General features: G+C 36.8%; 1 protein-coding gene across 2 annotated transcripts in view; it reads left to right on the forward strand.

Annotated features, from left to right (window-relative positions):
• The window catches only part of LOC117083813 (zinc finger protein 724-like), a 38,434-nt gene extending 12,315 nt beyond the window's left edge, over positions 1-26,119 (forward strand). The window contains exons 2-5 of one of the 2 annotated variants that reach the window (XM_033211873.1): positions 5,919-6,045; positions 6,888-6,983; positions 23,521-24,014; positions 24,771-26,119. In XM_033211873.1, coding sequence (XP_033067764.1) covers positions 5,919-6,045; positions 6,888-6,983; positions 23,521-24,014; positions 24,771-25,385 — 1,332 coding nt within the window. In that variant the 3' untranslated portion in view covers positions 25,386-26,119. Of the gene's footprint in view, positions 1-5,918; positions 6,046-6,887; positions 7,650-23,520; positions 24,015-24,770 lie in introns of those variants that run through there. The other variant, XM_033211884.1, reaches the window with a different exon arrangement.
• Positions 26,120-26,452: the final 333 nt, after the last annotated feature.

Raw genomic sequence — 26,452 nt, forward strand, 5'->3', positions numbered from 1 at the left:
GGTTGCAAAAATTTTTTCCCATTCTGTAGGTTGCCTGTTCACTCTGATGGTAGTTTCTTTAGCTGTGCAAAAGCTCTTTAGTTTAATCTTTTGTGTAGTTTTTACTGTCTAAATCTCCTTCTTTTAACATCTGATTTTGGTTACTTCTTGTCTTCTGCTAGCTGATGAGTTGATTTGCTCTTGTTTCTCTCATTCTTTACTGATGATATAAAGTTGTTAATTGAGGTCTTTCTACCTTTTTGATGTGAACATTTAATGGTTTAAATTTTCCCATTAACACTGTCTTAGTTGTGTTGCAGAGATTCTGTTATGTTGTATCCTTGTTCTCATTTGTTTTAAAGAACTTCTTAATTCCTGCCTTAATGTTGTTATTTACCCCAAAGTCATTTAAGTGCAGGCTATTTAATATCCATGTAATTGTATGGTATCAAGTGGGTTTTTTGTTTGTTCTTTTTGTTTTTGTTTTTTGAAATGGAGTCTCGCTCTGTTGCCCAGGTTGGAGTGCAGTGGCACGATCTTGGCTCACTGCAACCTCTGCCTCCCGAGTTCAAGCAGTTCTCCTGCCTCACCCTCCTGAGTACCTGGGATTACAGGTGCGTGCCACCACACCCAGCTATTTTTTATATTTTTAGTAGAGACGGGGTTTCGCCATGTTGACCAGTCTGGTCTTGTACTCCTGACCTCAGGTAATCTGCCTGCCTCAGCCTCCCAAAGTTCTGGGATTATAGGTGTGAGCCACCATGCCCAACCTAAGTGGGTTTTTAAAATTGAATTATATTTTTATCAAGCTGTAGTCTGTGTGTGTGATTAGTATGATTTTGGGATTTTTGAATTTGCTAAGGATTGTTTTATTTCTGATTGTGTGGTCAATTTTAGAGTATGTGCCACATGGTAATGAGAAGAGTGTATATAATCTTGTTTTTAGGTGGAGAGTTTTATAGATGTCTATTTGGTCAAGTGTTGAGTTTAGGTTCTAATATCTGTGAATTTTCTGTCTCAATACTCTGTCTAATATTGTCTGTGGGGTGTTGTAGTCTACCACTGTTACTGTGTCAGAATGTAAGTCTCTTTATAGGACTCTGAGAACTTGCTTTATTCATGTGCAACCATGGACTTTTTATAACACGTTTCCTCTTTAGCTTTTTACCCCATAAACATTCTTCCAAGTGCACCCTGTGCCCAGGGTTACTCCTTAGATGCCTGAATCCAGTGTCTACTAAAATTCAGATATCCAAGAGTTCAAAAACATGTCCAGAGACCTGGCTGCTTTCGGACAAAACATAAATGAGAAATAAGTGGCTTTATTCTCCTACCTGAAAATCAGGGAGGATATTTTGTTCATCTCCCTTAAAGCATTTAGATTATATGTAGGTTTTTTTCTGTGCTTTTTAAAAAATATGTGTAAATAATTGTAACAGCTAAATCAACCTTTTTTTCATTCTTACTGACTCAGGATAGTATTCATTTAGGACCTCAGATTCTTTGCTTTTTATTTTTGCTTTGGCAACCGTTTGTTTCCCTTCTTACCTTCCTTCCTGCCTGCCTGCCTGCCTGCCTGCCTGCCTTCCTTCCTTTTGAAATAGAGTCTCACTCTGTCACCACTGCAAGCTCCGTCTCCCAGGTTCACGCCATTCTCCTGCCTCAGACTCCCTAGCAGCTGGGACTATAGGCGCACACCACCACGCCTGGCTAATTTTTGTATTTTTAGTAGAGATGGGGTTTCACCGTGTTGGTCAGGATGGTCTCGATCTCCTGACCTTGTGATCTGCCCGCCTTGGCCTCCCAAAGTGCTGGGATTACAGGCGTGAACCACCGTGCCTGGCCATGTTTCATGTTCTTAGTCTTTTAAAGTGGACACAGATTTGTTTAGATTAAAGCTCATTGTAAGAGCACACAAAAGTTGAGCACTAAGATAGGATTAAATTTAGCATTGTAGAATGATAAAGACTAAAAGATGCTAAGTTTGTGTGGTGGGAAACTGATTATGCAAGGTAATTATTCAGTATTTGCAGGCTGAAGTATTTACACTTCAAAAGCAAAAGTGAGGTGAGAATTTTTCTCTTAATTATAGTTCCCAAACACTGTCTGGAATTACTAGATATGATATAAATATATTAGATGCCAACTAAGCTTTACTCTAGCAAGGACTTTCCCCCTCAGGCTTCCAGTATACTCATAATTGTGCTGCAGAGTGCATGCTGTCCCCTAAATATGCAGGCAGAATTGTGTCTCTGCCTATTTGCTATTTATAGTTTTGTACAGTCACTTCTAGAGAGGCTAGATCAGATTTTTACAAACTTCACAGGGTTGTAATCTATCATTTTACCTCTTTCAGTGACTCTTGTGTTTTCAGATGCGAAACTAACTCACAGACCACGGGGCTCAAAAGCCCAATCAGAGTAATGACATGTAGACATGAGGTTCTCCGCTTTCCCCTTCCTTCTCTTGCTAAAATGCCCACAAATTTCCTCTTTATGCCCACAAAGGTGCAGGTAACATCTGTTGCTATTCCAACAATCCAGGACCTAAACCTGCAGCTCCATTTTCTGAATCTAGGTCTTATATTGGGGAGAAAACCTTCTATTTGAGGAATACAAATTCTCTCAGTTGTTAAACTCAGACATTAAAATAAGAGCACAATTATGTCTTTTTTCCCCCTTTAAACTGTATTCATTTCTTAAAACTGTTCGCTGTTGCCATTAGTAGAGTAAATTAAACTATTAATGTCACACTGGACACTAACACTATAACCCATACTCTAAACCTTCACAATGTATATCCAACCGATAATTAATGTTATTTCTGTAAATAAACATGAATTTTTGTATCAACCCACTCTCTGTCTTTTTTTTTTTTTTACCTTTACAAATCCACTGGTAACTACTGCTAATTAAAGTGTAGATTCCAGGCAACTTGAATCTTTCCTGCCAGGTTACAGTCCTCATGTTTGGCCCAAATAAACTTGTCAACTTATATTCCTGTTTCTTCAGCTTTTTCCTTTTAGGTAGACATATCACTTAGAATGCTAGAGCCGCCCGTATGAGGGGCTTTCTCCGTTGATTGTACTCCACTTGCTATAACACCCAAGAATGTAGAGCCAGGTTGATCCCACCTAGAATCTACACCTAAGTTCTGGCCCCTGCCTGGGATTACAAGACAGGGTTAGACTTTGTATTGAAAATGTACAGAAAACCAACAAGAGGCGTTTTCTGCATTGTGAGATGTCACACTGACATCTTAAAGTTTCTTTTTAAGAGTGTGGCTCTTTCAGCTTTTCAGATCTTATCCAGTGACCTGCTATAGTTATGTGAGAGGCTCCAGGTGTAAACAATCTGAAGGCAAAATCTGTAAGTGTAAACAAGCATCTTAGGAGTGAGAGATCAAGACCTCAAAATATCCACAGCATGATCCCAACTACACCTACCTGTAAAATGTGATTCTGGAGTACAGTATTCTCCTTCCTCTTATCCAAGAGCTAGCTAGGCAGGACAAGTGATCCAGGTTCTGGAGCTCCACCAGGGCAGTTCTATTTTCTATTTAGAATCAGCCTGAGTTTCTCCTGCCTGGCTTACCATTGGGCCGTCAGCCCAGGCTCACTGGAAACCCTCTCACAATCAGCTGGGTGTTGCTGAGAAATTTGAGGATGTCCAGAGCAGAACTGTGTCAGTCAGACAAGAGTGGTTAATTCTGCTAACTCTCAGTGTAAGAGAAATGAGTCAGCCTGTGTTTGTTCCTCCCTTCATACAAAATAGGTCTTTGGTTGGTAGCCAGATGAGAGTTTCTCCAGTTTCCTGGCACTTAGGTGAAAAACGAGGTCTGGAGACTCAAACAGATAAAGTAGTATTTTAAAGTTTTTATGGCCATTCAAAAACTAGTTGAAGCAGTCATGGTTCTTACCATCCAGGAACTTTCAGTCTAGACTAGCAGCTAGATACATTGTTGAATTAAGCATCATATGGTTGGTACAATGAATAGATGTGTGTAAAAAACCTTAGGCTTTACTTGGGCCACTTTATGTTTTGTGACTTCTGATATCATCATCTTAAGAGATACTTAGGGACAGAAGAGTTGTTATTACTCTTTGTATTACCTTGCTAAGAATACATATTTATCTTCTAATAAAATTACCCTAAGAAACCTTAAGAGATTTGTTTAAATTACTCATCAGTTTATGTTATAAAATTAACAGGGCAGTGGCGAAAAAAGATTAAAATTACACAAAGTCTGGCATTTAAGTTTCTCTCGGGTAAACTTAGGAAAAATAGAACTGGAAATACCCCTGGAGACATAGAGAGCAGAATTCTACATAGGGTTCTCTCCCTGACCCAATTCTATTCAGAGTCACCTTGTTTGGGGGCTTCATTTAGGTCTGGCCCCACCATGGAGTCTTGCCTCACAGAACTGATTAGGAAAAATCAATCGGAGTTTTGGGTGATGAATCCTGCTACCTTTCTAGAGCTGTTATGCACAATTTCCTGAAACCCAGAAGGAGATAAATGGAAAAAATCAAGTATGCATTTTAAGGTCTTAATTTTTAAAGTTTCTATTAAAACCAGTGCTTGCAGAGACATTCCATTTAGCAACTTGTTTTCTATGCCTTCAGATCCAGTAATTGCTCCACAAGTCACAAGAAAATAAATATAAATACAATAAAAATTTCACTGAACTACATTAACCTCTTCCTTTCTGTGTCCCTCTCATCTGTCTATATTTAGCTTTTACTCTATACATTTTTTAACAACCAATGACTGAGAAACAGAAAAGTAAATAAAAATGGTGGGCCTTTTATCTTAATAATGGGAATTATTAGACACTTAGTACTAAACCCTGGGGTGTTATGAGGATTAAATCACATAATACATTATTCCCAACACAGTTCTCTGTAACATACTCTTGATCACATAGTACTTGCTTAATAAACATTGCATTAGTACATGTGTACATGTTGTTTTCCAAATGCAGACTTATTCAGACATTGCTGCCTCCTATTTTCTCTGTAAACTTTAAAGAGCCAACAAAGAATATGATATTGTAGGATGGAGATTGGTTGTCTTCATTTGTACCAAAATTATTTGTGTTGTGACAAGAGTGCTGAGTGTAAGGGGTTCTGTGCTGTGCCCGCTTTCTCTAACTAATCTAATGATGAGCCCACGGGGAGCACCATCAGCATTGACAGTGGGCTTGTTTAAAACACACATTTACGGACCGTTTGCAAACCTTCAGAATCGCATTACCTAGAGTGGGGCCAAAATTATCAAGAGATTTATAAGGTCATTCAAACATGTGAGGTAATTCTTAGCTAAGTGGTTATCAGCCTAGGCTTCTAATTAGGATTACATGGCCAATTTGCAGGTATCTCTATACTTGTGTTTGTGGGCCAGCAAAACTGGGAAAAACACAGGTTCTTTCATTTACTGGATGTTTGACAAAATATTCTTATTAGGCCAAAAACAGTTACATTACTGGTGAACTTGTTAGAAATTCAGAAACTCAGACTTTATTCCAAATCTTCTGAAAAAAATAATCTGCAAGACAAGATCTCCAGTTCATTATATACATTGAAATTTGAGAGGTGCCTTCTAACTCAACATGTCTTTTCCATCTGAAAAATATACACAGCTCATTTTGTGTGATGTAAATACAGCACTCAAAAATGTATGTTTGTGTTTATGCCCTGAATGTTATATGTTATAATCCAGAAAACTATTATATATACACTGATGTTGTGGATTACGCCACTCTCTTTACACAGAGTTAGAGAATATACTAGAAAATATTTCTGTGTTGAGAATTACTTTATGCATTGCATTCACTCTTATAAGTTACAAGCACTTCTCTTCACTCTCTCATTTCATCTTGAGTCAAATTAAAAATTCTGCCCATGGCCACTTGGTAAATGTGTTCGTGTGTGTTTTCAGGGACCATTGACATTTATGGATGTGGCCATAGAATTTTCTCTGAAAGAGTGGCAATGCCTGGACACTGCACAACAGAATTTATATAGAGATGTGATGTTAGAGAACTACAGAAACCTGGTCTTTCTCGGTGAGAATAACTTCAATACACATTTCATAATATATTCTAAAGGTTTTATTTTATTTATTTATTTTTTGTGTAGATTTTTTTTGGTAGTTTTTGCTTTGTATGAATGAGTTTCAGATTCCTGTTTTGAAATAAATTCTGGGGATTTGTCTGTGTAGAGAGAAATATCTTCAAGATGTTTCATCTTGATTTGAATTTTCTACATTCCTCAGCTGATCTGTGTTTTTCACTCTAGATTATTGGTAATGCCTGAAGGTTGGTGGCATAAAATATTGTTTCCTCTACCTTAAAATCCACCTGTTTTTATGTTTCTTTGTTTTTTGTTTTTTTGAGATGGAATCTTGCACTGTCCCCATGCTGGACTGCAGTGGTGCAAGCTTGGCTCACTCCAGACTCCACCTCCTGGGTTCAAGCAATTCTCCTGCTTTAGCCTCCCGAGTAGCTGGGATTACAGGCGCACACCACAACACCCAGCTACTTCTTTTGTATTTTTAGTAGAAATGGGATTTCACTGTTTTTCCCAGGCTGGTCTCTAACTCCTGATCTCAGGTGATCTGCCTGCCTTGGCGTCCCATAGTGCTGGGATTATAGGTGTGAGCCACTGTTCCCGGCCTTCCACCACCAATTTTTGATTCAGTAGTACTGGGTAGTGAAATTAAGAACGTACAAATTTAAAATATTTTCTAAAGATTTAGAAATTTCTGTTATAAATTGCTATTTACTATTTTATAAATTACTATTAATTTACTAGACTATTCTATTACATCCTCTTTACTGAGCAGATTACTAGCTTGAGAATTGAAGAATATGAGCAATATTCATGTTATTTCTTTTTAATGAAACAGGTATTGCTTTCTCTAAGCCAGACCTGATCACCTATCTGGAGCAAGGAAAAGAGCCTTGGAATATGAAGAGACGTGAGACTGTAGCCAAACCCCTAGGTATGTGAGTATGAATGCAACAGAAGAGAGGTCCAAAAGTCAAAGAGAAAGTCCTTAAAATGTGATTTGGGATGCTGTGTTCCAAAGGAAAGAGTTTCTGGGATGCCTGAGGATTTTTTAATTTTACTGTCACACAAGGACATCTTCTGTCTTATGTTTTTAAATTTTCTAAAGATTTGACTTTCTCTTTGGTGATCTTCCTTCAAGTTTACATTGAGAGCCAAAGTCCTCTTCATGAAGTATAAAAGACTGCAAAATCTGGCCACTTTTCTGTTGTTTTGGGGGACATACAAATATCTGCATAATTTTGAAAAACCTCTATGTTAAACTATTATTTTAAATTCTCTTTTAGCATTATATCCGAAACAGGTGAGTAGTGGTTTATGTTCTATTTATTTGTTGATCATTTTTCTACACAGTCCATCCAGTTTTTATTATTATACTCTTGAAGTATAGTTTGAAATTATAAAGTATGACGTCCTTCTGCTCTGTTCTTTTTCCTTAAGGTTGCTTTGGTTATTCAAAGTTTATTGTAGTTTCATGTACATTTTAGAATTGTATTTTTCATTAATGTGAGAAAAATATCAGTGAAATTTTGATAAGTTTATTGAATTTATAGATTACTTTGGATAATATGGCACTTTACAAATATCCTTGGCTGGGCGTGGTGGCTCACACCTGTAATCCCAGCACTTTGGGAGGCTAAGGTGGGTGGATCACGAGGTCAAGAGATCAAGACCATTCTGGCTAACACAGTGAAACCCCATCTCTACTAAAAATACAAAAAAGGAACTTGCAGTGAGTGGAGATCACGCCACTGCATTCCAGCCTGGGCGACAGAGTGAGACTCCGTCTCAAAAAAAAAAAAAAAATTATTCTTTGAATCCATAGAAATAAAAAATTCCAAATTTATTTGTGTCTTTAATTTCTTTCATTGATATCTTATATCTTTCCTTGTGAAGATTTTTTACATCTGGTTGAATTTGTTATCAGAAATTTATTATTTTAATGCTCTTCCAAATAGATTATTTTTCTATTATATCAAAGAGTTTGTTTTAAGTGTATGGAGCCATAACTTATACTTGTAATTTAATTTTATTTTTCTAGTCTACTGAGTATATTTATTAGTTTAGACCAGTTTTAATGTACTGTTTATAGTTTATTATGTATAAGATGATATGATCTAGAAACAGCAACTTTTTACTTATTTGTCTTCAATCTTCAGTGGCTTTTGAAAACTTTTTGACTACTTATTCTGCCACATACTTTCAGTGCTATGTTAAAATAGAAGCATTGACAATGGGCACAATATAGTTTTGCATGAGTGTCTGTGAATTTGAAGGAGCAAACACCTCTGCAAGTTTTTATAAACTGGTTTCAGAAGGTAAAGATTATTTTTTTTGTTGTTGGGACCCCAGGGTGATGGGATGCTCTGTGGGTTTGTAGTGGAGAAGGATTATAGTTTGGTTTGTCAAAAGACTTACGAGTCTACACTAGGGTCCACCTTTAGTTGGCTTGTTACAAGGAGCTTGGGTAGTTATAATTTCCATTTTACTTTTAGATAGACTTAATATCCTTCAGGACTTTGATCTTTAGAACAGATACTAAGTGGGGTTTCTGCAGTTGGGTCTGCATATGGTGGGCCTTATATCAGGATGTGGATGAGTATGGCTTTCACTGAATACCAAAGAGGATTTTCCTAGGTCACTGTGTGGGTTTCTATGTAGGCTTAACTGGCCATGAACTGTGGTCCAGGAAGCTGAAACTGAGTCATGGAACTGCTTCACAGACCGTAGTAAAGGCCAAGGTCTGCAGTCCTGCCTGCATGGCTATTAATTTGTGTCTTCCTCTAGGCCTCTGGAAGGGCAGAACCTCTCCCAGACTGTGGCTGGGAGGAGTTTGGGATGGTTACAGAGTACGTTCACAATTCTCAGTGAGACCAAGTTGGGTGAACTATTTCCTGGTCATTAGCCAGGAACAGAGGTCCTGTAGTTTGCCACTTTAATGAGGGCCTGCCTTCTGAAAAGAACACTCCTCAATCTTGGGCTTTAGGAGAGTTTCACAACTTCCTTCGTGAATCTTAAAGCTCTATTAAAGGCACTTGTTTTTGAGATGGGGTCTTGCCACATAACCCAGACTGGTCTTCAAATCCTTTCCTGCAACAATTCTCCAACCTCAATATACCATGTAGCTGTCATTACAGATGTGAGCCATGATGTCTGGCTCTATTATATAGACATTTTTGTCCGGGGTGGCTGACAAATTTTCTTGCTGTGGGGGAATAAGAAAATAGAGCACCTTTTCTTTTTCCATCTTACTGATGTCACTATCTCTATACATTTCAAATTTCTCTGCAATATTAGATTTAGACATTTTAGACAATATGTTAGAATTTACATGTTGTGCCTGAAATAAATGAGATAATTAGTATTACAGAATCTTTGAGGTGTCAGTTTTCTTCCTGGAAACCTTTGTAGCCAGTGGCACCTTTGCCTGAGTTCTTGTCCTGCGTCCAGGAAGCATAAGGTATGCAGACAAGTGAAGGGTGAAGAAAATAAAGAGGATCTTTATTTAATGTTAGAACAGCTCAGAGGAGATGCACAGTTGGTAGCTCCTTTCTGTAAGCAGGTCATCCCATCGAGTGTTCAGCTCTCAGCAGAGAGGAGGACCTGGAGAGGGTGGCTTCTCTCTGCAGGCAGGTCATTCTGAGGTCTCTGCAGGTCTCTGAAGCTGCCAGGCAGAGAAGGTAGCTCCTCTCTGTGGCTGGTCATCCCGTTGTTTCTGTGTCCTCTGCCCTCTCTGGCTGAGCCCGGGGCTTTTCTGGACCTCAGAGAGGAGAGAGTACATTCCAGTTTGTCCTTGGGTGGCCCTGGTCAGGCCTGGAGGAGGCACCAGAAGTCCCCACTCTGGTCTGCGGGCCCCTGAAGGTTGGGCTCTACAAGGGACTCCTCTTCTGCCAAGGAATCTGTCTTCCTCCCACTGCCATTATTATATGGCTCCAGGGCTTGGCTCCAACCCTGCTCTGAGCTCCCAGTGCATGGGTGCTGGGAGAGAAGAGAGGCAGCAGGAGCAGACACCTCCAAGCCAGCAGAAATGGGGGAGGGTCTTCCCAGGACCCCAGTGATGTAGGCAGCAGTGATGCCCAGTCTTCTACCTGGGAGGGCAGCTGCAGCTGTTCCCAGGGAGCTCCGACCCCACCAACTTGAAAAGGGCAGAGCTCTTGCTTGTCCTTGTGGAGCAGGAGGCCCAGGTCTGCAGCCATGGGTCAGGCGGCTGCAGCTGCACCCAGGAGGGCAGATCTTGGCTTTTCCTGCCTGACCCTGTTCCCCCACCACCACCACCACCACCACCACCACCACCCCCACGAGCACAAGGAGGATCAGATCTACAGCCATAGTTTGGGTGGCTGCAGCCCCACCCAGAAGGGCAGGGCTCCTGCCTGCTTTGTAGAGCAGAAAGCCTGAGTCTTCAGCAGCACCCACGGAGTTCCTGCCCTAACTCAGGAGAGGTGACATCTCACCAGCTCCATGGAGTGTGCAACCTCAGCTGCGCCTCTCTGCTGAAGCCAGCATAATGGCAGCAGCTACTTCCATCAATCCCCCCTCTGAAGAGGTACATCTAACTGCCATTAGAATAGGGGCGTTAGGGATGATGACCATTAACTGCTTCATACTGACATGGGATGTTGTTTTGGGAAAACAATAGTTCTCTCTCAGAGGCCTATCCAAGGGTTTCCAGTAAAAGAGATTTATCTACTGAGGCTCTATTTGTATACCATTTAAAGTTTGACAGCCCGTCTCTTGTTTTTTTCTGAGCTATAGTCAGAGATCATTGGTTGGTTCACTTCCACAATTGTCAAAAGGTACAAATAACTCAAAAGCTTCCTTGATTTTGAAAAACAAAACATAAGGATCAGCAATGTTCCAAGCAAAAAGTCAAGAAAGATTAGTCTTCTATTCAGTTCACCCAGTCAACTCCTGTTCGCAATCTCCAAAGTTAGCAGAAACCTGCACTCAAGGGTTATAATCCATTCTTTGAGGCGGATCAAAACAGCAAATATCTATGTTTTTTTTTTTGTTTTTTTTTAATTTTGGTTATTTAAAACAGCAAATATCTATGAATGTTAGAATGTCCTAGGATAGTCACAGTGAAAGACATGATTGACAAAAGAAATATAGTCACCTTTGTGATTTATGATAACCTAACACATAACTTTAATTATGATTGATAACACAAACTCAGACATCAGAACTCTAGGAATCCCATACAATTTTTGGAACACACATTAACATTTTTCACTAAAATATAATCTGAAAATCAAACACCACCTGATCAATCCTATGTAAGTAAACATGTCAAATAATCCTGTAATTACCTCTCTCTTGGATGTCCCAGGGGCCCTCTGTAGCATCAAAAAGCTAGGGGTTAGAAAAGACAACTTTGAAGCTGTAAGGGCTCAAAACGCTTAATAGAAGTTCAGGTTACCATTAATCATCTGTTTAAATGACTCAAAGTGTTGTATTTTGTTTGTTTGTTTTTTGTAAAGTAAAAACCTTCACTCGTCGAGAGGGAACATCTAGTTTTTCAAACAGTCCGTTTCTTGTCTTTCCCTTCTTTTTTAGAGAGTTTATTCAAAAGTCAAAGAAAAATCTTTTTCAAGAGAGAGAAAGCCAAATTTCACGCTTGCATTAGTCTATTATTGTCAACCTCAGCTTTTTAAATTAAACCTTATAGATAATTTTATCCAATCTTAACAAGTTTGACTATGAGGTACAATTCTTAAAAATCTTTTATAACCCTTTACAAATTTGTGTTAAAGGGTGGGTCAGTGCCTGAAGACACCCTTGTTGTGCTTTTATTCCAATGTTCAATTTATGGAAAAACCAAATAATACTCTTTTGAATTTAGTCAATATCTTCACATACAGATTCTCTTTACAATTTTTAAAAACTCTCCATAACTTGTTTGAACCTTTAGTTGTATCTTATTTAAAACAATCTTTAACCCTCTAAACTAGGCAAAAATTTGCATTTTCACGCCTTATATTATTTCACTAAAGACATATTTCACTTCTCTTATGCACCTTGCATGTAAATCTGTTTTCAGTATTCTCAATTACGTGTTATAATGGCAACTGTTAGCAATGATTAATTTTGGTGAAATATTTGGTAAGTTATTTTAGTTACGTACTTAGGTGCAGATCAGGTCTGTTTCCAGCATAGCTAGGGGCATGGCATATATCCCCAGCCCTTAAAAACCTGTAAAGCATGAAAGTCGAACAACTTTAAAAATCCAAAGAAGCAGTCCATGACCTTAAAGCGTTTAGCCAACCTAGTTTCTGGCTTGCATAATTTAGAATATGTATCTACATTTTGAAGACATTTCTATTTTTACCAATAATTTTAAAGCCAGCTTAAGTTATACTTAAGTCACATGTATTTGAAAATTGCTTACACTTACTACTTGAGTGCTCTTACTTGCAAGCTAATTTGGTAGACACAACATGTATCAGTAAGTGTCCAAAGAAACACATCTAGACATATATACACACAAATGAAGATCTAATAGCTTGGAACCCTAGCCATGACATAGCAATACAAGCTCACTGGTTTTATTTTGTTTGCCCCAGTAGATAATCCAATAAAGGCTGTGAACCAAAATTTTGGGTAAAGCAGTTTCCATGGCAGTTTAATTTTTAAAGGCCCAACCTCTGCAGACTCCAAAGAACACTGGGACTAAACAGCACCAAAGGAGAGCATCACATGTTAACCAGGCCATCTGCTTAGAACCACATCACAAAAGCCTGTATATATGCATTGCCCTTCCACTTTCCCATTCAGTGGTAAACTCCAGATTCCATACAATGTTGGGGGCCAAACGGTATGGCAAATGTGAGACAAAATTCTAGGAAGGGTTCCATACTAGACCTCAGAATTTCTGCCAGGGGTGTTCCTTTCAGAGAGGTTGAGGTCCGGAGGAACCCCTGTGGTGTCCCCTTTGGGATCCAGTCTTAGAGTGTCAGACGTCTCTGACCTTAGGTTTATGTTTTCCTTCCAGAGGCAATGGCCTGCTATGAGCTTTATAAAACTACACTTCCCTATGCTAACCATTCCACTACAGTGATAGCCATGAACTAAAAGGCATCATAGCTTTAATACTTTCAAAGTATTTGGTCTAAGTGCTTGAGCCCAAAAGATTGAGACCAGCCTGGTGAACATATAAAGACTCCCTCTCTACAAAAAAATTTTAAAAATAACCACGCATGATGGTGTGCCCCTGTGGTCCCAGCAACTTGGGAGAGTGATGGGGCTGGATTACCAGAACCTGGGAGTTTTGGCTACAGTGAGCCATATTTGTGCCACTACACTACATCTTGGATGCCAGAGTAATACCCTATGTGGTTTTTTTTTCTTTTTCTTTTTTTGAGCCACAGTTTCACTCTTGCTGCCTAGGCTGGAGTGCAATGGCATGATCTCGGCTCACCACAGCCTCCGCCTCCTGGGATCAAGTGATTCTCCTGCCTCAGCCTCCCAAGTAGCTGGGATTACAGGCATGTGGCACCATGCCTGGCTAATTTTGTATTTTTAGTAGTGACCGGGTTTCACCATGTTGCCATGCTGGTCTTGAACGCCAGACCTCAGATGATCCACCCACCTCAGCCTCCCAAAGTGCTGGTATTCCAGGCATGAGCCACTGTGCCCAGCCTTATCCTGTCTTAAGAAAAAAAGCTATACACTTCAGGCATGTTAAGTATATTCACATTGTTATGCAAAAAAGAAATTATACATTTGTAAAACTAAAACTCAGTACCCACTAAGTAACAACTGCCCACTTTACCCTTTCTTCAGCCCCTGAGAAACATTCTTCCACTTTGTTTTTATGAATGTGACTGCTTAACATATCTCATATAAGGGGTATCATATAGTATTCATTGTTTTGTTACTGGCTTATTTTAGGTAATATAATATTCTCAAGGTTTATCTTAAAATGTGACAAGATTTTTTTTAGGCTAAATAATATTCCACTCTATGTGTGTGTTACTTTTTTGTTTGTAAGTGAAAGACCTTTTGAGTTGCGTCAGCCTTTTGGCTTTGTGAATACTAGTACAATAAGCATAGATGTTCAAATATATTTTCCAGGTCCTGAGTTGCATACTTTGGATATAGATTCATAATTGAGATTGCTGTATTTGATGATACTTCCATGTTTAATTATTTGAGAAACATAACATTTTACAGTGATGGCTGTATTTTTGTTTTCCACCAACAATCAAAATGGGTTTCGTTTACATTGCATCATCAATGGATTTACTTCTTTTAAAAGATTTGTAAGGGCCATTCTAATTGGTGTGAGGTGATTTTGGTTTTCATTATAATTTTTATGCATTTCTCTACAAATCAGTACTTTTGTATGTCCTTTCAAATGCTTCTTTCTAAAGTTTAGTTCAGTTATGTGTCTATTTCTAAATCTAATTATTCAACTCTATTTTTAAATGTTGAGTTGTTTATATATTCTGAATATTAATTCCTATCACATGTGATTTGTTAATATTTTCACCCTTTTCCTAAAAGGCATCGTCACTCTATTGAATGTTTTCTTTGATGTACAGAAATATTGAAGTGTAGTGTAGTTAAATGTTTCTGTTCTTTGTTGCCCAAGCATTTAATGTCGTATCTAAGAAAATGGTGCCAAGAGCAATGTCATGTCTTTCCCTTATTTTGTTTCTAAGAGATTTATTATTTTATTATGTGTAAGTATTTTATTTAAACTATTGTTTTTATATGGCTCAAGAAAATGATCCAACTTTATTAGTGTAGATTTCCTGTTTTCAACATATTTTGACTATAAAATCAAATTATTAATCAAACTTGATAAAATATTATTTATCTTCATGGTGTATCATGGCAACACGGTGGAAGATTATTTGATCATATACAGAAGGGTTTATTTCTGGGCCCTCTATTCTGTTCATCTGTTTATCTGTCTTTGTGTCAGTACCACATTTTTTTTTTTTTTTTTTTTTTTTTTTTTTTTTTGAGACGGAGTCTCGCTCTGTCACCCAGGCTGGAGTGCAGTGGCCGTTCTCAGCTCACTGCAAGCTCCGCCTCCTGGGTTTATGCCATTCTCCTGCCTCAGCCTCCAAGTAGCTGGGACTACAGGTGCCCGCCACCTCGCCTGGCTAGTTTTTTGTATTTTTTAGTAGAGATGGGGTTTCACCGTGTTAGCCCGGATGGTCTCGATCTCCTGACCTCGTGATCCACCCGTCTCGGCCTCCCAAAGTGCTGGGATTACAGGCTTGAGCCACCGCGCCCGGCCACATTGCTTTTGTTATTGTAGCTTTTAATATGTTTTGAACTCAGAAAGTATAATGTCTCTTTATTCTTTTTCATGGGTATTTATTTGGCTATAGTTCATAATCAAATTTTAAAATTTCAACCAAAAGTCTTGTAAAAAGCTGCTATTGGGATATTTATAGGGATTATACTGAATTTGTATATCACTGTAGGTTGCATTAACATCTTTAACATATTTAAGTTTTTGACTATTGAGCAAGAATATGTTGAAGAGTGTGTTTTAATTTCATATGTTTTTTGATTTGCCAGTTTTACTTTTGCTATTTCTAGTTTCATTCATAGTCAGAAAACACATGTGTATTATTTTGGTCTTTGATATGGTTTGACTCTCTGTCCTCATCCAAATCTCATCTTGAATTGTACTCCCATAATTTCCACATGTTGTGGGTAGTACCTGGTGGGAGATAATTTTAATCATTGGGGCAGTTTCCCTTGTACTGTTCTCGTGGTAGTGATTAAGTCTCACAAGATCTGATGGTTTTATCAAGAGTTTCCGCTTTTGCATCTTCCTCATTTTCTCTTGCCGCCACCACGTAAGAAGTACCTTTCATCTCCTGCCATGATTCTGAAGCTTTTCCAGCCATGTGGAACTGTAAGTCCAATTAAACCTTTTTTTCCTTCCCTGTTCGTGGTAGGTCTTTATCAGCAGTGTAAAAACAGACTAATACAGTCTTCTTAAGTTTATTTGTTGTTGTTGTTGTTTTGAGACACATCTTACTCTGTTGCCCAGGTCAGAGTGCAATGGCATGATTTTGACTCACTGCAGCCTCAACCTTCTGGGCTCAAGTGATCCTTCCCACCTCAGTCTCCCAAGTAGCTGGGACTACAGACATGCACTACCATGCCTAGCTCATTTTTTGATTATGTGTAGTGACAAGGTCTCACTAGTTTACCCAGGCTGGTCTCAAACTTCTGGCCCCAAGTGAGCCTTTCATGTTGGTCTCCCAAAGTGTTGGATTATAGGCACGAGCCACTGCACTTAACCAGTATTCTTAAATGTAATAAGACTCGTTATGTGTCCTAACAGAATATACCAGATGCAAATAAGAATATTGTGTTTTCTCTTGCTTTTGACTGGAAAGTTTTGTACATGTCTGTTAAGCCTACTTGGTCTATGATAGGGTATGAATGTCCATGTTCTCCAGACTTCATGCTGCATTATAATCCTCAGTGTTGGATGTGGAACCTGGTGAGAGGTATTTGGGTCATGGTCATAGGGGTAAATTCCTCATGAATGGCTTGGCACCATCCTTTTGGTAATCAATAAGTTCACACTTCATTGATTCAAGTGAGAGCTGTTTCCTTAAAAAAACATGGCTATTTCACTCACACTTGCTCAGTCTCTTATCATGTGATATATCCAGTTATTCTTTGCCTGCCAGCATTATTGTAAGCTTCCTGAGATCCTCACCAGAAGCTGATGCTGGCACACACTTCTTGTACAGTCTGCTTACTTGGCAGCCAAGTAAACTCTTTTTTCTTTATAAATCATCCACTTTCAGGTATTCCTCTATATGCAAAGTAATTAATACCGTCTATAATGTTGTCTGAGTTTTCTGTTTTCTTACTGAATTTTCATCTGAATGTTCTAATTATTGAAAATGTGATTTTGATGTCTACAATTATTATGTTCCTATGTAGTTTTTTCTTCACTTAACATTTGCTTAATATATTGTAAAGCCCTGATGTTACATATAGATAGATAAATGTAATAGTTATAGATTCCTGGTAACTTGACCCATTTTGCCATTATATAAGTCTTTGTCTCATGCTAGTACTTGACTTAAAGCATATAATGTCTAATATAATTATAACCACCTAAACAAATTGTACTTACTATTAGCATGAAATATAAATTTTTTCCACTGTTACTTTCAGCCTGTTTGACTCAATGCTAAAATAAGTCTCTTGTAGGCACCATATTGTATGCATTTTTTTAAACACTCAGGCATTTTGTTCCTATTTCTTTTTATAATTTAATTAATTTATTTGTTCATTTATTTTTGAGATAGGGTATCACTCTGTCAACCAGTATGGTTTACAGTAGTGTGATCATGGCTCACTGCAGCCTCAATCTCTGAAACTTTTATGATCCTCTCATTTCAGTCTCTGAAGTAGCTGGGTTACAAGTATATGCCATCACAGGCAGCCAGTTTTTTTTTTTTTTTTTTTTGGTATTTTTTGTAGAGACAGGGTTTTTATCTTGTTGCTCAGGTTAGTCTTGGACTGCTGGGATCAAATATTCAGTCCATGTCCTACTTCCAAAATCCTGAGATTACATTTCTTTTTATTAAGTGGTTTAATTTATATTTTAAATAATTGCTTAAAAAATGGAGCCACTGTTACCAGTTTTATTATCACTGTTTTATGTATTTTTTTGTAGATATGTTTTCTCATTTCCTGTTTTGCTGCCTTAATTTTTGTTTTTATTTTGCAGTGGTTTTGATTTTTTAATTTTGTTTTGTGCAGGGGCCGTTGAAAATAATATGCTGAGAATAGATAGGGCTCAAGGACAGTATCTCTAGCTAGTTGCACTTTCAATGAACTCCAGTAGTCAAGGATACTATCTCTAGTTGAACTTTTAATGAACTCTAGTAGGCGCCAAGAAGGCAGACAAAATAAGAAAGAACTTAGAAACAAAGAACTAAGCAGTAGGTTATATCTGGGTGCAGAAAGTTTGTTTTGTATTATGTCATTTTTGCTGACGTGGGATTTATGGGGTATAAATAAAGTGAGGCGGAGGCTTTAGGCGCGGCCGCCATGTTCTCTGTTTGTCTTTGTCTTTTGTGTCTGTGTCTGTTCATTTTCCACTACCCCCGGCACGGGCCCCAAGAGTTTTGCATATTTTTAATGAATATTTTGTAATCTTAAAATATGGAGATTATATAACGCATCTTAAAGTTAAAATAATATATTTTAATCTCATAACAGCTTCAATTGAATACAAAAACTATACTTCTGTATGTATTTTCCAGTGTTATTGATATTAAAACTATTTCATATTGTGTACCTAGTAACATTTATGCAGATTTAATTTTTGTTTATCATATTCTATACAACCTTAAGAGTTTTATGCACTATCATTATGATAGTAAAGAATTGTATATGTCTTTATATTTACACTTAGTAGAGAGCTTTAAATTTGTATGTGGTTTTATAATACTGTTTAGTATCATTTTATTTTTCAGCAAATTGACTCATTTTAGCATTTCTTTTTCTTATATGCAGTTTCACTGTGTTGCTAAGTCTGATCTTGAACTCCTGGTCTCAAGTGATCTCACTGCTGTGGTCACCTAAAGCTGTAGAATTACAGGCATGAGCTACTGTGCCTGTCCACCATGTAGCATGTTTTGTAGGACTATGGTAGTAATGATGAACACTCTCACCTTTTATTTTGGAAAATATTTATTTGTATCTTCTTTTTAAAGTAAAGTAATTTAGAATCAAGAATTAGTGCTAAGAATTTTTTTTATTGCATCAAAATTTGGGAAGTTGTTTGACATTTTTATCTCCAAGCAACCTCTATATTACTTTTTCCATGTAGTCTTCTAAGATTCATTTTGTGAATATATTGATCTACTTGATGGTGTCCAATCAGTTTTACATTCCATTTATAATTTTGTTTGACAGTTTTTGTATTGTATATTTTAGGGTATGACACCTCACGCCAGTTAATTGTGGTTTGATTAGTTTATAATTGTGTATGACAATATTTAGCTCTTTATAATTTAAGACAGTATGGAGAAAAAATCAAATACGTATCAGCCATATGTCTATTGTCAATATAATTATCTCTTTTTTTGCCTGGATAGATATTATCCCTGTACTTTTTTATGACTACTGTATTTGTTGTGTAGGTTTATTGTGGATGATTATTTAACCCTAAGTGAGTAGTCATAAAACTTTTTCTAATTTCAGCACCTATCTGTGAATCTATTATTTTTGTGTGGGAGCAAATCTTTTTTATTTTTTATTATTTATTTATTTATTTATTTTGAGATGGACTCTTGCTCTGTTGCCAGGCTGGAGTTCAGTGGTGCAATCTTGGTTCATGGTAACCTCTGCCTCCTGGGTTCAAGTGATTTCACTGTCTCAGCCTCCAGAGTAGCTGGAACTACAGGTGTGCTCCACCACACCCAGCTAATTCTTTGTGTTTTAGTAGAGATGGGGTTTCACCATGTTGGGCAAGATGGTCTTGATCTCCTGACCTCGTCATCTGCCGCCTCGACCTCCCAATGTGCTGGGATTATAGGTGTGAGCTGCTGCTCCCAACCTGGAGAAAATGTTAGATTTGAAGATAATCTTAAAACTATCAGATACCAGAATCTATTCTAGGTATTGTTCATTTTTACTTGACAGAAACACGTAACAAAATTTATAATGCAGTATTATTAAATATTCATTTTGGTCATGTTAATTACATTGACGTTATTATGCTACATATTGCTAGAATGTTTTTGTCTGGCAAAGCCAAATCTCAATACACATTACACAACATGAATTTTTCTCATTTCTTGGCAATTTTCAAACACCATTCTGTTTTCTGTTTCTGAGAGTGTGGCTACGTTATGTATTTTATACAGTCTCTGTCTCTTTGAGGCTGGCTCATTTCTTTTTGCATAATGTCAGTAACATTTATCTTTATAGTTAGAATGTTTTCTGGTTTTTGAAAACTGAGTGAAATTCTAATATTTTCAAATTATACCTACTGAATGATTTTGGTGACAGAAATTTGCATTACTTCAAGAATGCCATGTGAAATTCCAAAAGCATTGCATTAAATTTGTCGACTACATTGAGCAGTGTGGACATCTTCATAATATTAATTATTTCAGCCTTTCAACAACAGCATGTTAAAGAGCTTGTTGTTTAATTTATATATATTTATGAAATTTTCAGCTTTTTTATGGTTTTATACTCTCATTCTATTTTGATGATAGTAATTTTTTAAAATTCAGTTTTAAAAATTTTGTTAAGACTTCTTTTTTGATCTATGAAGTGGTCTATCAAGGACAATGTTGGATGAGATATTGAGATGAATGTATCCTGATATCGTTGAGTGTTCTCTATACCTCTGTTAGGAATAATTGTTTTATACTGCCTTCAAGTCCTCTGTTTCTTTACTAATGTGTCTTGTTTCATTTTTATTATAGAATATGGGGTATTGAAGTATCCTACTAATATATGCTCTGTGATTCTTTAGTTTTTGTCAATATTTGCTTTATATACTTCGAACTTTAATGTGAGATATACACACACACAAATGTACATAAAAATTTGTCATAGGTTCCCAGTGAATGAATCTATTATTACTTAATATCTTTCTTTGTAGCTTTGGAGTTTGGACTTCAAGTAAATTTTATAAAATATGAGAGTTTTTGACTTAAGATATAGCTTGTATATTATTTTGAGCTGTTCTACCATTTTGTTAATATGTTTATGGAACATCTACTTCTATTTTGCTGCTCTCAGGTTTTTTTTTTGTCATTAAATCTGAAATGACTTGTAGAAAGGCAAGTTGGGTCTTCCTTTTTAAAATATGTTGTATAGATCTCTATTGAAAGTATGTCTCTTGATTGAAAAGTTATATATATGTGTGTGTGTGTATATATATGATTAAATAGAAAGACTAATGCTATTTGATTCTTTTATTTGATTCTTGTATCTTTGTTCCTCATTTCCTCTCTTTCTGGTCTTTGTGTCTTTTAAATTTCTGTATTAATATGCTTTTACTTTCTTATTTTCTTTTGTGCATCTATACAGATATTTTCTTTGTGATACCTTGGGGTTTACATAAAACCTCTGAAAGATACAACAGTATACTTTTTAATCTTGTAAAAAATTAACTTCAGTTGCAAAGAAATATTCCTCCTCATTACATTTGCTCTCTCTTATTTATGTTGCTAATTATATCTTTATGTTGTACATTCATTAACATTTGTTTATAAAAATTTCTATGCTTTTATCTTTAAATTTTTAAACAATAATTTAAAATGTTTTTTGCACCTCTATGATAATGTTATGAAATTCTATTTTTGTGTATGTGCATATCTTTCCCATAATGATGTGTTTTCATATAATTAGGTGCTATTTTCTTGCATCATGTTATTTTCAGTGAAAGGAACTCTTTTTATCATCTTTGATATGTAGGTCACATGCAGTGCCAATATACTTTCTCAGAATTTGGTTATTTTGGAAGGTTTTTTTCTTTTTATTTGGTAGGACAGTTTTGTTGTTGGTATAATTTTCCCTTGACAGATATTTTTTTCAGGACTTAGACTATAGCACATAGTTCCCTTCTGGCCTGCAAATTTTTTGTTGGCAAATTCACTGTTTATCTCATGAGACTATGCTTGTAAATGACACATCACTTTCCTCTTGTATCCCCCAAGGTTTTCTTTTTGTCTGTGACTTTTGAAATTGACTTCATATATATGTTGGTTATAAATGTCTTTATGCAATCCTAGTTTGTTTGTTGAGTTTCTACATTTTTACATCATTTTTTTCTTCCGGAATTTTTTTTTTTTTTTTGACTGAATCTCGCTCTGTCATCCAGGCTGGAGTGCAGTGGCATGATCTCGGCTCACTGCAACCTCTGCTTTCTGGGTTCAAGCAATTCTCCTGTCTCAGCCTCATGTGTAGCTGGGATTACAGGCGCACACCACCATGTCTAGCCAATTTTTGTAGTTTTAGTTGAGATGGGGTTTCACCGTGTTGGTCAGGCTGGTCTCGAACTCCTGACCTTATGATTTGCCTGCCTCAGCCTCCCAAAGTGCTGAGATTACAGGCGTGAGCCACTGCACCTGGCCTCTTCTAGGATTTTTAGTTATTATTTCTTTTTGTATTTTTTGCCTCTACAATTTTTTGATGTTTTAATGTTTTTGTTATTCCATTTTTTGTAGTTGTCTGTTTTCCTATTTCAGTATTATTTAATTTGAAATTAATTTATGCATCTTCATTTTTTATGGTTGCTTTCTGAACATTTTATAATTTTTATATGGGGCTATGTTGTAATATTTTGTATGTATTGTATTCTTTGATTGAGATTTGGACATTTAAAAAGAGCTATCTGTCACAGTCTTTATGATGTAGCTTATTTTCTGGCATAGCCTGAAACCAATTTTTTTAGCTAGAGATTCTGGGAATCTCTCAAACATGTTCTTAGAATGTGTCTTGTCTGAAATTTTGTGTTCATTTTTTAGTTAAAGAAATTTATTAGTGTTTCTTCTTAATGGCCAGTCGTCATTTTATACATGTGTTTTCTCTCTGTGGTACTGCAGTGTGTCTACTGCTGTAGCATTTACCTTTGGTCTTAGCAGACTCAAACTGTCATTCTAAAGAATACCACTGTAGTTGTCTGTTCTCATGCTGCTAATAAAGACATACCGAAGACTGGGTAATTTAAAAAGAAAAAAACTTTAGTGGACTCAGTGTTCCATGTAAGTGGGGAGACTTTACAATCGTCGCAGAAAATAAAGGAAAATCAAAGTGACATCTTACATGGTAGCAGACAGAGAGAGGGCATGTGCAGAGGAACTCTCTTTTATAAAAACGATCAGATTTTGTGAGACTTGTTAACTATCACAAGAACTGCATAGGAAATACCTGGCCCCATAATTCAATTACCTCCCACTAGATTTCTCCCACAACTCAAGAGAATTATGGGAGCTGCAATTCAAAATGAGGTATAAATGGGGACGCAGAACCAAACCATATTAGCCACCACTTCCTTTAGTACTTAATGCCATGGGAGACAGAAACCAGTGTGTAAAAAGCCAGAAATAGAAATGTATGTGGTCACTATTATTCTGTCGGTTTTTTTGGGTTTTTTTTTTGGAAAAAAACAGGTGTTGGCAATTTACTTCTAAAGGCACTATATTATGTTTGGGGAGCAGGAAGAGCTTTGTTGGGTAAATGTTACCGGCTTTTCCTTCTATGTGACTCTTTGCGTTGTGCTCACCTGGGATACTGCACAGAAGTAACTTATTTATAAATCTTTCACAAATATATTTTGTTCAGCATGTTTTTGTTGAATTTACATGTCTATGAAGGAATTAGAGTCTGTGGTACTTTTCTATGCCATCTTGCTTATGTAGTTTGTATAATTTTATAGTTTAGATATATAGAGTATACAAATCTTAGTGTAGCAAGTGGAGTAATTTGTTATTTTTATTTTTTTTCAGTTATGTGTTCTTATTTTTCCCAAGACCTTTGGCCAGAGCAGAACATAAAAAATTCGTTTCAAAAAGTGATACTGAGAAGATACGGAAAATGTAGAGATGAGAATTTACCACTAAGAAAAGACTGTAAAAGTGTGGATGATTGTAAAATGCACAAAAGAGTTTATGAGAAACTTAACAAATGTTTGACAGCTACCCAGAGCAAAACATTTCTATGTTATAAATCTGTAAATGTCATTTACAAATTTTCAAATTCAAATAGATGTAAGACAAGACATCCTAAAAAGAAACCTTTTAAATGTAGCAAATGTGACAAATCATTTTGCATGCTTTCACATCTAATTCAACATAAAATAATTCATACTAGAGTGAATTCCTACAAATGTGAAGAATGTGGCAAAGCCTTTAACCGGTCCTCATACCTTACTACACATAAGATAATTCATACTGGAGAGAAACCATACAAATGTGAAGAATGTGGCAAGGCTTTTAATCACGCATCAACCCTTAGTAAACATAAGAGAATTCATGGTGGAGATAATTCCTGCCAATGTGAAGAATGTGGAAAAGCTTTTAAGCAGTTATCAAACCTTAATAACCATAAGAGAATTCATACTGGAGAGAAACCCTACAAATGTGAAGAATGTGGAAAAGCTTTTAATCACTCCTCAACCCTTAGGAAACATAAGATAATCCATAGTGGAGAAAAACCCTACAAATGTGAAGAATGCGGCAAAGCTTTTAATCGCTCATCAATCCTTAGGAAACATAAGATAATCCATAGTGGAGAAAAACCCTACAAATGTGAAGAATGTGGCAAGGCTTTTAACCACCCATCAACCCGTAGTAAACACAATAGAATTCATAGTGAAGATAAACCCTACAAATGTGAAGAATGTGGAAAAGCTTTCAAGCAGTTATCAAACCTTAATAACCATAAGAGAATTCATACAGGAGAGAAACCCTTCAAATGTGAAGAATGTGGCAAAGCTTTTAATCAGTTATCAACCCTTACTAAACATAAGAGAGTTCATACTGGAGAGAAACCCTACAAATGTGAAGAATGTGGGAAAGCTTTTAAGCAGTCATCAACCCTTACCAAACATAAGAGAATTCATAGTGGAGAGAAACCCTTCAAATGTGAAGAATGTGGCAAAGGCCTTTGTGACTCCTCATCCCTTACTATATGTAAGAGAATTCATAGTGGAGGAAAACCCTACATGTGTGAAGAATGTGGCAAAGGCTTTTGCAAGTCCTCATCCCTTACTACACATGAGGGAATTCATAGTGGGGGAAAACCCTACAAATGTGAAGAATGTGGCAAAACTTTTAACCACCCATCAACCGTTAGTAAACATAAGAGAATTCATAGTGGAGATAAACCTACAAATGTGAAGAATGTGGAAAAGCTTTTAAGCAGTTATCAAACCTTAATAACCATAAGGGAATTCATTCTGGAGAGAAACCCTTCAAATGTGAAGAATGTGGCAAAGCTTTTAAGCAACTATCAACCCTCACTAAACATAAGAGAATTCATACTGGAGAGAAACCCTACAAATGCGAAGCATGTGGGAAAGCTTTTAAGCAGTCATCAACCCTTACCAAACATAAGATTATTCATAGTGGAGAGAAACCCTTCAAACGTGAAGAATGTGACAAAGCTTTTAACCAGTTTTCAAACCTTACCACACATAAGGGAATTCATAATGGAGCCAAGCCCTTCAAATGTGAAGAATGTTGCAAAACTTTTAACCAGTTTTATAAACTTACTGTACATAAGAGAATTCATAATGGAGAGAATCCCTACAAATGTGAAGAATGTGGAAAAGCTTTTAATCACTCCTCAGTCCTTAGGAAACATAAGATAATCCATAGTGGAGAAAAACCCTACAAATGTGAAGAATGTGGCAAAGCTTTTAATTGCTCATCAGTCCTTAGGAAACATAAGATAATCCATAGTGGAGAAAAACCGTACAAATGTGAAGAATGTAGCAAGGCTTTTAATCACCCATCAACTCTTAGTAAACATAAGAGAATTCATAGTGGAGATAAACCCTACAAATGTGAAGATTGTGGAAAAGCTTTCCAGCAATTATCAAACCTTAATAACCATAAGAGAATTCATACTGGAGAGAAACCCTTCAAATGTGAAGAATGTGGCAAAGCTTTTCACCAGCTGTCAACCCTTACTAAACGTAAGAGAGTTCATACTGGAGAGAAACCCTACAAATGTGAAGAATGTGGGAAAGCTTTTAAGCAGTCGTCAACCCTTACCAAACATAAGAGAATGCATAGTGGAGAGAAATCCTTCAAATGTGAAGAATGTGGCAAAGGCTTTTGTGACTCCTCATCCCTTATGACACATAAGAGAATTCATAGCGGAGAGAAACCCTTCAAATGTGAAGAATGTGGCAAAGGCTTTTGTGACTCCTCGTCCCGTAGGACACATAAGAGAGTTCATAGTGGAGAAAAACCCTACAAATGTGAAGAATGTGGCGAAGGTTTTTGCAACTCCTCATCCCTTGCTACACATAAGGGAATTCATAGTGGGGAAAAACCCTACAAATGTGAAGAATGTGGCAAAGCTTTTAACCACCTATCAACCCTTACTAGACATAAGATAATTCATTGTGAGGAAAAACCCTACAAATGTGGAGAATGTGGGAAAGCTTTTAACGACCCGTCAACCCTTAGTAAACATAAGAGAATTCATAGTGGAGATAAACTCTACAAATGTGAAGAATGTGGAAAAGCTTTTAAGCAGTTGTCAAACCTTAATAACCATAGGAGAATTCATAGTGGAGATAAACCCTACAAATGTGAAGAATGTGGAAAAGCTTTTAAGCAGTTGTCAAACCTTAATAACCATAAGAGAATTCATACTGGAGAGAAACCCTTCAAATGTGAAGAATGTGGCAAAGCTTTTAACCAGCTA

This window comes from Trachypithecus francoisi, unplaced genomic scaffold (genome assembly GCF_009764315.1).
Source record: "Trachypithecus francoisi isolate TF-2019V2 unplaced genomic scaffold, Tfra_2.0 Contig00392, whole genome shotgun sequence".
NCBI lineage: Eukaryota > Metazoa > Chordata > Mammalia > Primates > Cercopithecidae > Trachypithecus > Trachypithecus francoisi.